We start from the raw sequence: 12,312 nt of genomic DNA, 5'->3' as shown, positions 1-12,312 counted from the left end.
GATTAGGTTATTTTTCTGTCAAATTTCAGTGGTGTGATTTCAGGATTCTGGGAGAGCTTTCACGAGACCTCGAACTTGTCTTCTAATATAAGCTTATGAGCATTAAGAACCGTGCTGTTCGATACATCTTATTCACATCATAATGGTTCAACAACAGCTGTTAAATTAACCTACCAAAAAAGGTTCAACAGTATTCTGACAGTATTCTTTATGTGCTTTATCTAAAGCGGAAACTATGTTGTAAGATTGCTGTATTCATCAGAATTGTTGCCGTATTAGACAACTGAGTTCAAGGTAATCTATCCTGTTAGTCTCTTGGCAGAACTGGAGAAAACCACATTTTGTTACCTAAAAAAGCTCTGCATTACAAAGATGAAGTGATAGTAGACAAGTACTGCTTGTTTGCAGAATTTGATTTAAAATTATTTTAAACTTGTATATGGAGACATTGATTTCAAATCTTCCCATCAGTGCTCCAGCTGGTATCTCAGCGACTTAGCAAGTTCTATCCAGGAGGAAAGGATCATATTAGAAAAGTTACATCAAATAATCATTTGGTTATTGAGCAAATGGTTGCCCAAATATGGCTTCCCACACTGCACTGACCCATAATTTATTATGATTATTATTTGTTGACTCACACTAAGCCACAACCCAAAAATCTCCTACCACTTATGGGTGAGTATTGAATTGGACCAAGAGGAATTAAGATTTGGTATGGTTCACTGAGGGCTTTATTATTTTTACTTAGGAATATCACAACTGGGATAGCCTGACTAAGACTGGCTGCTGTTTGGTTCCTCGGCATTCCTCTGAGGCCATACAATAATAAAAAGTTAACAATGCTCTCCTATCAAAGAAAAAGTTATTTGGTGCCATCAAGTGGTCATTTAACATATTTCTATAGGATTGATAATTATTTTATAGGTTAAGCTGAACTCCATCACTGCAAAGCATAGAATGAGAAAATTCAGGGCAAGTTTCAGAATGTGAAAACTTGTTCTACTTTTGATTTGTAATTTGTGATCTATGTTTTCCCAAAAAGATTTTTTTTTAAAAAAAAACAAACAAACAGTACTTACTCAAGAAAAATGCTTTAGTAGAGGTTTGTTCATTAATTAGCTTTTGTTTTTATTGTATAAAATTTATTTTTTTGTATCCTGCATTTGTTCTTTTATAAATAATTCAAGGTAGGAAACATACTTAATATACCTTCCTTCTTCTATTTTCCCCACAATAATCATGTAAAATAGGTTGGGCTAAGAAAAAGATTGATTCGCCTGAAGTCAACTTAGGCCGCTTTCATGACTAAGGTGTGATAGAACTCAAGAGTCTCCTGGTTTGAGATTATTGGAGTTTTCAGACTGATGCCAAAACAATTTGTCAAGACTTGATACCTTTAAAGACTTTGTAGTTTTTTCAAAGCTGTACACTGATCTTTACACAATGTGATGTGTGGGTGTGGATGTGATTCCCCACAACAAAATTTGTCACATTCTGCTAAAAATGAAACACTATAGATATTACAAGACTTTTTAAGTTTTATTTTATTATATAGCTTCTTACATTATTTTTAGATCCTAATATACCCAGTTTTTCTGTTGTATATGTATGTAACAGTTCTATTATATAGTTTAATGTACCTAGCCTTATGGCTGTAATAAATTGATTTGATTTTTTTTATTTGAACTGAGGCTGTGGAAGCTAGGATGAAAAGGCCAGTGTTTTCCAAACAAATCTTCTTTCATTAAAAAATGAAATTGCAGATATGACAAACTTACACCATGCATTTCTCAGCAACTGAAGATTAAAATAATTAAAAGATACAATGTAAATGATTTGTATTATCTTGGAAGAAAATAGCCTTAAAATAGTGGTACATGAGGTGTTAACCTGCAGGCTTAAGAAATACAATGGGATGGATGGACTGAAGTATTTTATGTTCAACTTGTAGTGATGGATAAGGATCCCAAGGTAACTCATCATTTCAAAGTATGTTCCTCCAGCTTACAAAACTTGCACATTGCTGATAGCAAGCATGATTGTATCTTTTTTCATTTTGTATGCTTTATTTTGAATGTTCTGTTCTGTAGTTTGTTATTAAATACTGCTAACCCATGATCTATTGGGTCATCATTAAAGTACTAACCCATGACCTATTGGGTCATCATTTCAGAGATATTTCTTTATCTAGAGAGAGAAATAGAATGAGCCTGGCTGGGCAAAAAAAGCACCTGATCAAACAATGACATAAGATTGATTTGGCATTATCTATTTTTAACAAACCCGTGCTGGCTTCTAGTTATAACTTTCTTTGTTTCTAGATGTTCGCAGATCTGTTTTTTTATTATCTTTTCCAGTATCTACCTAGGTATTGATGTTAGGCCGATTGGTCTGTAGTTTCCTGGGTCTGTTTTTTCCCCTTTTTTGAAGATGGGAACCACATCAGCTTTCTTCCAATCCTCTGGTAGTTCCCGGGTGCTCCAGGATTTTTGAAAGATATGGTACAGTGGTTCTGAGATGACATCTGCCAGCTCCTTTAGGACTCTGGGGTGTAGTCCGTCAGGTCCCGGTGATTTATGTTCATCAAGATCAGAGAGGTGTTCTCTTACCATTTTTTTGTTTATTTTAGCTTTTATTTCTAGTTTGATAGGATTAGGCAGAGAAATGAACTGGGTTTGACCCTAATCATGTTTAAAAGACAGGGAAGAAAAGGATGCAATCTCCATTTTGTTTGTTAAGATTTATTTTCTCCACTACCGGTTTTACTAAATATGGGTCACTTATCTGTAAAAAAAAAGAATGTGTTGTATGTGGAGAAGTGTTTTGCACCTAGCCTCAAAATTGTAGGATTAGTACAGAACTCAGTAGCCAGCTTAGTTTTTGAGAAAACTCAAGAGTGACTCACATGATTGCCAAATTATTTTTGTGAAATATGAAGTGCTATACTTTTCAAGATGTATAGGGCTTGAATCCGGATTATTTTAGAGACTTTACATGATCCCCCCCATCCCCACCCCCTAACTTTTTTGTTGCGATAATCTGAGGGCGAAACCTCCTCTGCAGGCCCACCAGCTCTGAAATGCACTCCCTTCAGAGTTGACAGGATTGCGTTTCTGCCAAATTTTTGAATGCTTTTAAAATACTCACTGTAAGCAGACTTTTAATTACTTCAACAATTCTGATTTGTTGCTTGGATGGTAAACTGCCAAAAGACTCGTGGCTGAAATAATAAATTTAACGAACAGAAAAACCAGGCATATTAAAGACAGAGCCATCAGTATTAAGAGAGCTCAATGTGGTGCACAAGTTCAACTCTATCCCCCCTTCCCCCCCCCCCAGTGGGAGGATATAAAATAAAAGGAAAATTCCAGTCAAGCCTCCTTAAAGCCATCACCTTTAAGTCCATGGCTGAAATTGGTTTAAGTAATTGTTAACTGCACTGGGGTTAAAAATAGAGCTTCCCTCTTGTCCCCAAACCTCAGGTTTTGTCACCCATCACAACAGTAGGCAGTAGGGAGGAAAGGCAATAGGATGATAAGGAGTGACAATGAGAAAACAAATGCCATGGCAGTAGTCCTCTGCTGATTCAGATATAGGTGGACAGCACTTTGGGGGGGGGGAGGGAGAAAATCCTCACACCCTTACTCATGAACACCATTTCCATGTAAACATAAAAAGTGCCACCGAATAGTTTGTTGCTTTTAGATCAAGAGTGCTCTGTCTTGTGAAATACATGGGCAGCACAATTTTAGAGATCATGTGTCTCCAGTGGCTAAATCAGGGGTGTCAAACTCAATTTCATTGAGGGCCGCATCAGCATTGCGGGGCCGGGTGGGTGTGGCCTACTGGGTGGGTGTGGATGGAGTGGGTGTGGCCTATTGGGTGGACATGGCCAGCTCTACATCGTTCGCGTCAAGGGTGCCTGTAGGGGCCTGGGCAGGAGTGGGACAGATCTGAGGGTCTCTGGCAGAAGGGGGCGGGACCAGGGCAAGTGCCAAGGCATGGTCCACTGAAGGAGCCTCACTGCCTGCTGAAACCCCTCCGCCGGAGTCCATCAAGCCGAATATGTGAAGTAGGTGAGGACCATTTGCTGGCCACTTCCAGGCGATGGTGCATTTCTTCATTCCTCATAAAGGGTGACACTCCCCAGCATGCACCCAGGGGGCGGGGCTGACACGGCAGGGGCTGGTTCCTCACTGTTTCCAGACGGCCTTGTGGAGCTAAGACTGAATGCATTTCAGCATAGATGGCCACCACAAAACTGTACATTGGCTCCCGGCCGGCCTGGGCCAGGGCCAAGGCAGTGGGGGCTGTTCCCTCACTGTTTCCAGGATGGCTTTGTGGGCCACATGAAACCACTTTGCGGGCCGCATCTGGCCCCCGGGCCTTGTGTTTGACATGTCTGGGCTAAATCTTTGTAATGAATATTAAGAGAATACACATCTTTAAAAATCTTAACATTTGACAAGAAAACCTTTAATGTGATTTTGCTCTGCTATGACACAACTCATACTTGTAAAATAAGGTGATGTTTATAAAGTACTCTAAAGGGGAAATTACAGGAAATAAGTTTGCTTTATGAACGCAGAAGCATTGCTGAATGAGCGGCGACAATTCTCACTTGAAAATGTATCTGGATTGTTAGTCATTTTAACTAGAGACATAGGATCAGAATAGTAGAAAGCTGTCTTGTAGGAAACCAAATATGCTTTTAGGCGCAGCTACTTTTTTCCAGGGAAATAATATTTCTCCAAGGAATACTGTAAACCTCAAAAGTGCAGGTCATTGTCTGCAAACAGGAGAAAGAAAGAAAAAACATGAAGTATTTCATATCACATTTCATAACTGGCAAACATAATTAACTGGCAATATTATAACAAACGTTTGATAAGGTAAATCTGACCTGACCTCACAGAGAACCTGAAAGTATGGATACTTTAAATCAACTCAATTTCAGTCAATTTGAGAACTGGAACATTAACCTACGTAGGGTTGGCTTCTCCCTCTGCTTTCTACATTTTCATCTTAAACTTGCAGGATTCTCACAATATGACCGTACCCTGATTGCGGCCTATTAAAGATGCACATGCTCTTTTTGACTGTATGTGTATGTTGGATTTTATCAACACATCAAAAATTGTGGATGCGTAGGTGGAGTGGTGGAATTAACTAATTAACTTCATGCAATATTGAAAAGGTGTCAATCTACAGTTAACTCACAGCAGTTGATTACTGACTCATTAACTGTGAATTAAAACTTTTTGCCAAATGGTCAAGAAAAGCAACATGGTCAAATTTGAGCTATTCTATCCCTGACATATATTTTGAATAACTTTTTTCTCATTTTGAAATTTCATATTAAAAGTGGCATTTTTAATTATTTTTATTTTAAAGCAGTAATATTTAAAAAGTATCAAATACTCCCAGCATATGCTGATGAGCTTTTTATGAAAACCACTCATCCTGGCAGGTTGGTAACTAACTAATAAAAGTAATACTAAATATCTGCCATAGAAATGAATGGTTTCCATATACTCTCAGTAGAAAAGATCACTGTGAGGTTGGCCTGCTTAACCTTGCATTAAATCTTTTCCAGATCACCACTCAAGAAAAAAGTCATTCAGAAATCAATGGAAGCCCCATCCCTTTATTTGCATATTTTCCCAAGTTCTTAGACAAGAGAGATGGGGAAACCATGCTTCAAATATTGTTGTACAATTCCCCTCCCTCCTGTCACAGTAACTACTAGACTGATAGTTAGAAGCACTAATCCCCATTTCTGTCTTAATGAACAGCTTCTCTCTCTACTATGAGTTGCCATGAAATTATGTTTTTGAATCTTATGGATTCTATCAGTTAGCTATTACTACATTTTATTCAGGACTTAAGAGTAACATTTGGGTTCTTTTCCAGAGTGAAAACACAATAGCAAACAGTGTGTTTTAAAAGTAAAAGAAAGAGCTTCCATCTCCTCCTTTGGGACAGACTGATCCATTGACTATGTGCCATCAAGTCATGGGTGACTCTTGGCAACCATATACGGTAGATTTTCTCCAGGATGATTTGTCCTTGTCCTGGGCCTCCAGTGATGCTCTTTTGTTGCTACTGTTAACTGTGTCTATCCACCTTGCTGCTGGTCACCCTTTTCTTCTCTTTCCTTCTACTTTCCCTAGCATTAGAGCTTTCCCCAGAGCTAAAACTTTGCACATTGGGTCTAAAATAGGATAATTTTAGCCTGCTCATTTGTGCTGCAAGTGAGAACTCTGGGTTGATTTCTTTGATGATCCTTTTTTTTTGTTTCTTGGCTGTCCCATGGTATTTTCAGGAGTCTTCTCCAAGGTTCAAAAATGTCAATAGTTTTCCTATCCTGCTTCAAGTCCAACTTTTCCTTCCATAAAGTGTCAGAGGGACAGTGCTTGCAACAGTCTGATCTCTACAGGCACAGCAACCAGAATTGGGACCAGTAGCTTCATCATTGGTTGCAAAGTGGAAAACCATGTGATCATGACTGTGCTTTCTCTTCCCCACTCAAATTCCTTGCCCTTTGGAATGTTCACTCTGGGAATGGGATAATTACCAAGAAGGGAATTGTTTACATTTACATTCATTGGAGAGGAAAGGATAATAAGAGAATATGAAGGCACACAATGATGAATACACATTGAAAGGAATGTAGTGGCACCATAAGCATGCTACCCAAATAGCCTGGTGTATTGACCATTGTGTACCTGCTGAGGGAGAACAGGCCAGGTAAAGGAGATTGCCCACAACAAAAAAGAACCCTCTTGGATCTTTATTTCCCCTTGCAGGGATTACAAGAGACTAAGCAGACACACAATGGGGAATACATTGGACTGATTGTATAGTGCACTCATGGCTCTTCAGGGCTGCAGAAACACCTCATTCCTTTCAATGCATATTCCTTATTGTGTGCCATCTTACACTCTTGTAATCTCCAATTTCTCCATTTCGCAGATGAGAGAAAAAAAAACCAAGTCAGGCACAGGACAATACAATGCTGACTATAATGGCAATCACTGCACACTGCAACGTCGTAAATTTGGGCATTGGCCGTAAAGTTATTTTTTCAGCACCATCATAACTTTCAACAGTCAATGAATAAGCAATTGCCAAGCAAGGACTATCTGTGTAGACCGGGGTGTCAAACCGCCAGCCCATGGGCCAGATGCATTATAGCAAAACTGCGCCCACCCCATTGCAGGCAATGGAAAAAAAGTCACGACATGTCATATGACGTTGCAAGTTTGACACCCCTGGTGTAGACATATCATGGCATTTGATATCTTTTCTGAGGCCTTCATGACTGCTCTACCAAGTGCTAATCTGAAGCATATTTCTTGACCGCTTGTATCCCTACTGTTGATGGTTGATCGTAAAAGGCAGAAGCTATCTACCACTTCAATATCTTCATTGTCAGTTGAAAAGAAAAATTCTTAGAGCTGTTTAAATTACATCCTCAAAACCTCCGTTAGTTGCAACTGCCTTACTTTAGCAAAGAGGAAATAATAATGTTGCAGCTATTGTATTGCTGAATAAGATCTTGTGACTATTTAAGGAAGAGGGTTTTTTTTACTGCTTTATTTAGCTATAACCTTCTGAGTAACTAGGCAGCTAATTCAAGCAGTTTTGGCATGGCAACATTTCTCCCTAACAAAAACACTGAACTCTTTGTACACTGAACAGAAAACCTGGATACAGAGATCCACAGTTGCCTTTTTCTGTATATGACTGTGCTGAGAAAGTCTAGTTTGTCTGAGCAATCACTGTTATTTACAATCCTCCATAACTGGTTTTGTTAAGATGGGATGGAAGAAGGATACAAGATGACCGTGTGATCTGAAAAACATTGGTCTGGTGCAAAGATTTTCCTTATGACTCTGGTTAAGTGGGCATTAAAATCTCACTGAAATCTACGATGCAAGTTAGTAATTTATTATTTATTATTTAAATTTATATACCGCCCTATCTCCCTTACGGGACTCAGAGCGGTGAACAGGCAATAATAAAATAATAATAATGACTAACATTAACCACCACATACTTTAATGAATTACATAATAGATTAGGGTAAATCTGTAGCATAACCTTTGTTTCCCTTATTAACATATTGAAGGCAATCCCTTTTCTGCTCTTGAGGATTACCGTATCTGAGCTGCTCCCCCTTTGCCCCCATCTAATGCTCATCAGGATTTCTGCAGGTCAGATACAATATTCCTAGTAAACATCTACCTGGAAGGGAAATCACTTACTGAAGGCATTTTTCTTTAACAGACTACATATTAAAAACTAATACTTTAGGCACTTCAGAAGAGTGTCAGGGTTGAGCCCCAATCTCAGATTTACTGAAGTTAAAACAAACTCATCCGTTGGGAAACTCCGAGCCAGGCAAGAAGGAAGGATCAAGCAGGGAATTAATCTTGAGTCATTGTGCAGCAGCAAGAGACATAGGACTGATCCCCACCACCCAAAAAAAAATTCCATGAGATTTTATCCATTTGTTCCCAAGGGGGGATGAGCAGTCTGGAGAGATTAATGTCAGGCACGGGCAACCATATCCACGCTGTGAAAGTTGACTACTTTACAATCTTGTACTCTTTTCCCCAAACTGCTCACTCTCCCTTGGGAACAAACAGATAAAGTTCCATGGAACTTGGGGGGGGGAGGGGAGGTCAGTCCTAGGTCTCTTGTGGCTACACGACTCAAGGCTAACTCCCTGCTTGATCCTTCCTCCTTGCCTGGTTGGGGGTTTCCCAACATCATCTTATGTATTTCATCCAAATGTTGTTGGGAGTAGTTGTGCAGCTCGTTTCAGTGAAGGTTTGTAACAGACGTTCTTGAGATACCATTCATGCCCAAGCAGAGAACTGAGTAGCTATATAAAGCAATCATCACATTAGATTTTATAGTGCTGTTACAGAACCCAGAATCGCATTGTTCAGACTGTCAAGAGCTTTGTTTTTGGCATTCCCCCATTGTGGAGCAAAGTAGGTTGACTATCAGCAAGGCTGTTGACAGAGGAACAAAACCTAGAGTCATACAGAAATGGATTTAACTCTCACCTCAGTGATACATTCAAGTATTGCCTTGCCCACATCTTTTAATTCATCGGAAAATTAACAACAAAGAAGACAGAACTATACTGGGATACCACTTTCGGAGCTCAGTATTACATAGTCTGGCCTTCTTTGCAAACCACCAAAAGGGGAAGGGAATGCAAGCTACTTTGTTTCTCTTCCTCCAGTTTAACATATTATTTCTCATACATCACCCCACTTCATCTCTAAGATTGAAGGGAGATCAATCATGTCTAATTCTGCTTAGTCCTTAAGACATTGTCCTTTTTTCTGCCACGTACCTGTGCCGGTTTAGGTGTGGTATGAAATGCACAGTTTTCATGATCAGTTGTTGCTCCCTTACGGCAAACTGTTCGTCCAATCTTAACAGCAAAGTAATACTTAATTCCTCTGACAATCTGCAGGGTATAAAAAATTGGAATACGGAACATTATGGCACTACATGTTTGAAAATATTTGGCCAATACATGTTTGAAAATATTTATCATTCTGACTGCCCAAGATTGTAAAGGATATCGAGTGATAGGCCTTACTGCAAGAATGTCAGTGAGTACAGCCACTGCCACCTATGGAAACAAATATGAGACAAAGGACCATTTCCTTTCAGATAGAGTGATTGGGGGGGGGGGAGGATCAAAGGACCCACACCTGGAGAATCTAATTCACCCAAAGGAAGCATCACAATATGGTGGTCTTACTATACTTTTCAGCCCATGGCAAAAAACAAGATGATACCCATCACCTATTCCGTGCTGAATGTGACTGATTGATCACAAGACAGCACTTGCAGCAAGCTTAGGAACTGGGCAGCTCTGTTCTCCACAAACACCATCATTCTCTACCCCAAATATTTGACATTCAAAGCTGCTCAATCCTGTTTAAGGGTAGAGCCAGCTCTAACTGGATGTAATTGATGACAGTTTCATCTCTACAAGAGCGAAATGCCCTTTAAATATAGTGAACTCCTGTCCTCCAAAGGCATAAATGCAAAACTAACAATGCCAAGAGTCTTGATGGACTTACAAAAGAGGGAGAGTTTGAAACAGATGAAGTTCTCCCAAAAAGCTTCTGTGATGCTGGTGTGCATCTGACAATAGATATGCCACATTAGAAAGAGTGAACAAAAAGAGTTTGGGTGCTGTTTCAACCAGACATAAGCTGGTGGCATTGCATTAGATAGCTATTTTGGTAGACTGAATGGCTCAACCCCTGCTGCAAGCAGCAATACTTTCATTTCGCGTGGTAGGCAAGTAAGAAAGAATACTATGATAGTACTGATAGCAAAATTACATAGGAAGCTGGAGCAGGGAGCCAATAAAGAAATGAAGGTGGTGATCGTGGAGATAATGTTGATAGAATGAAAGTATTAAGAAAAATAAGTAGGATCTAACTGCATTGTTTGTAGGGGAGGGGTATACATATGCACATAAAATTATCTCCTTGCCCACATCTTCCTTTTGATACCAGCTAACACATGGCAAACAGGTAGCTGTCTAAGATCAAAATCAGTAGGCCAAGTGACAGAATGTGCTAGTTCTGATTAAGAAAGTGTATGAAACACCCACAATGTTCTATCTGAAAATTGGATATATCATACTCCAAAAAGTTAGAAGGGTAAGAGCATTTGTAACTCATACTCCTGTGCAGTTTTTATTTCCAGTTTAAATTTTCAAAAGAACTACCAACTGGATTATACCCAAGGACTGCAAACGAAGTTATCTAATCTCTGGGCTGGGAATTGCAAAAGTGATGGAAAAGGCAGGCGCTCTTTGACCTAATTAAACCAAGGACATTCTAGTCAACAACAGCCCACATTCTCACTGGCTTGCCTGCCAGATAGGCAAAAGAATGCTCCCTCCCCCAATTACTGTAGCAAACCTGAGTTTGTCCTGGTTATGTCTGCAATTAACTCTCCATCCACTTCAATATATATCAAGCAGGGATAAACATCTGATCTCTGTTTGGATTAAATTGCTAAATTGCAGAATGAGTGGGGGGGGGAAGGATTACAACCCCACTTAAAAATATGATGCCTCTTTTTTTTTAACAGCGTAGAGGCATCAGTGTCTAATTTCACAGCTCTCTGAAGGCCGCACTCGGAAAACCTATCACCGTAAATTAATGTCTTGGAGCCTGCCCGGCTGACAACCCCCGAGTCACGCCTTCGCCTAGGCTACTATTCATTTACCTGCTTTTGGACTTCGACCACTTCGGATACGCGACTACTATACATATCGTTGCTGCCTCTGTTGTATTCGTTCACGGCAAATTGAAGGGCCTTCCTCACGCCCGGTTCCTCCAGGGAAGCATCCTCCCGTCCCCCGGGGAGCCTGGTCCCGAGCGCCTCCTTGCAGATACAACTGAGCAAGAGTAGGCTACACACCAAAAGCCCCCGCAACAAGGCCATCTTCACTCCGCAAACGGCGCCCAGCTCGCAACCGAGATGTCTCCTGCTCTATTTGCAGCCTGCTGCCTTCCGCTTCTTTTTCATAGAGCCTCCCTAGGAGGCGGGGTCTCGTCCCCAGCCAATCGATGCTCCTTCCTCTGGAAGGCACCGCCTCTCTCAGCTCGGCTTTTGTTTTTGTTTTTCCAAAGTAGGCAGCGGTCAACCTACTTTCTTATAAGAAAAAAATGATTCATTCATCTTGTGATTTTCTCCCCAACTTTCTGTTCTCTTAATCATTATTTGCAGTTTTAAAACTGGTTTTTCTCTCTCTCGATAAACTAGGAAACCAAAGATCTGAACCTCACGAACCTCTAAACCAGGGGTCTGCAACCTTAAACGCTCAAAGAGCCCGTTTCCCAGAGAAAAGAAAACACTGGGAGCTGCAAAATGTACGCGCACGCGCTAGGATGGCAGAGCTTGATTGAAGAGTTTAATTAAAAAGAAATAGAGGCTGCTGTGCATGAGTTCTCCCTCTCTCTCTCTTTCTTTCTTTCCTCTCCCTGTCTCTTTCTCTCTCTCTCTCTTTCCTCTCCCTCTCTCTTTCTCTCTTTCCTCTCCTCTCTTTCTTTCCTCTCCCTCCCTCTCTTTCCTCCCTCTCTCTTTCCTCTCCCTCTCTCTCCCTGTCTCTTTCTCTTTCCTCCCCCTTCTCTCTTTCTCTCCCTTTCCTCTCTCTCTCCCCCTCTCTTTCTCTCTTTCCTCTCCCTTTCCCTTTCCTCTCTCTCCGTCTCCCTCTCTCTCTCTTCTCCCTCTTTCCTCTCCTCTCTTTCC

General features: G+C 40.4%; 1 protein-coding gene across 1 annotated transcript; it reads right to left on the bottom strand.

Annotated features, from left to right (window-relative positions):
* Positions 1 to 4,457: 4,457 nt before the first annotated feature.
* On the bottom strand, positions 4,458 to 11,600 carry LOC107297860 (cystatin-2). The gene is made up of 3 exons (XM_015827223.1): positions 11,287 to 11,600; positions 9,380 to 9,496; positions 4,458 to 4,792 (listed from the first exon to the last, which is right to left on the bottom strand). Exons 1-3 carry the CDS (start codon positions 11,503 to 11,505, stop codon positions 4,715 to 4,717), a joined length of 414 nt encoding a protein of 137 aa, XP_015682709.1. The 5' UTR covers positions 11,506 to 11,600; the 3' UTR covers positions 4,458 to 4,714.
* Positions 11,601 to 12,312: the final 712 nt, after the last annotated feature.

This window comes from Protobothrops mucrosquamatus, unplaced genomic scaffold (genome assembly GCF_001527695.2).
Source record: "Protobothrops mucrosquamatus isolate PMUCROS unplaced genomic scaffold, P.Mucros_1.0 scaffold_213, whole genome shotgun sequence".
In the NCBI taxonomy this organism is placed as follows: domain Eukaryota; kingdom Metazoa; phylum Chordata; class Lepidosauria; order Squamata; family Viperidae; genus Protobothrops; species Protobothrops mucrosquamatus.
Note: the sequence above shows the minus strand (reverse complement) of the source record. Positions and strands in the feature narration are given on the sequence as shown.

Bases quoted from the DNA above. Each gene is read 5' to 3' on its own strand.
- LOC107297860 (XM_015827223.1), bottom strand. From the start codon at position 11,505: ATGGCCTTGTTGCGGGGGCTTTTGGTGTGTAGCCTACTCTTGCTCAGT. The intron at 9,497-11,286 runs GTAAATGAATAG...TATACCCTGCAG, and splicing joins TGGTCGAAGTCCAAAAGCAG to ATTGTCAGAGGAATTAAGTA. The intron at 4,793-9,379 runs GTACGTGGCAGA...TCCTGTTTGCAG, and splicing joins CCACACCTAAACCGGCACAG to ACAATGACCTGCACTTTTGA.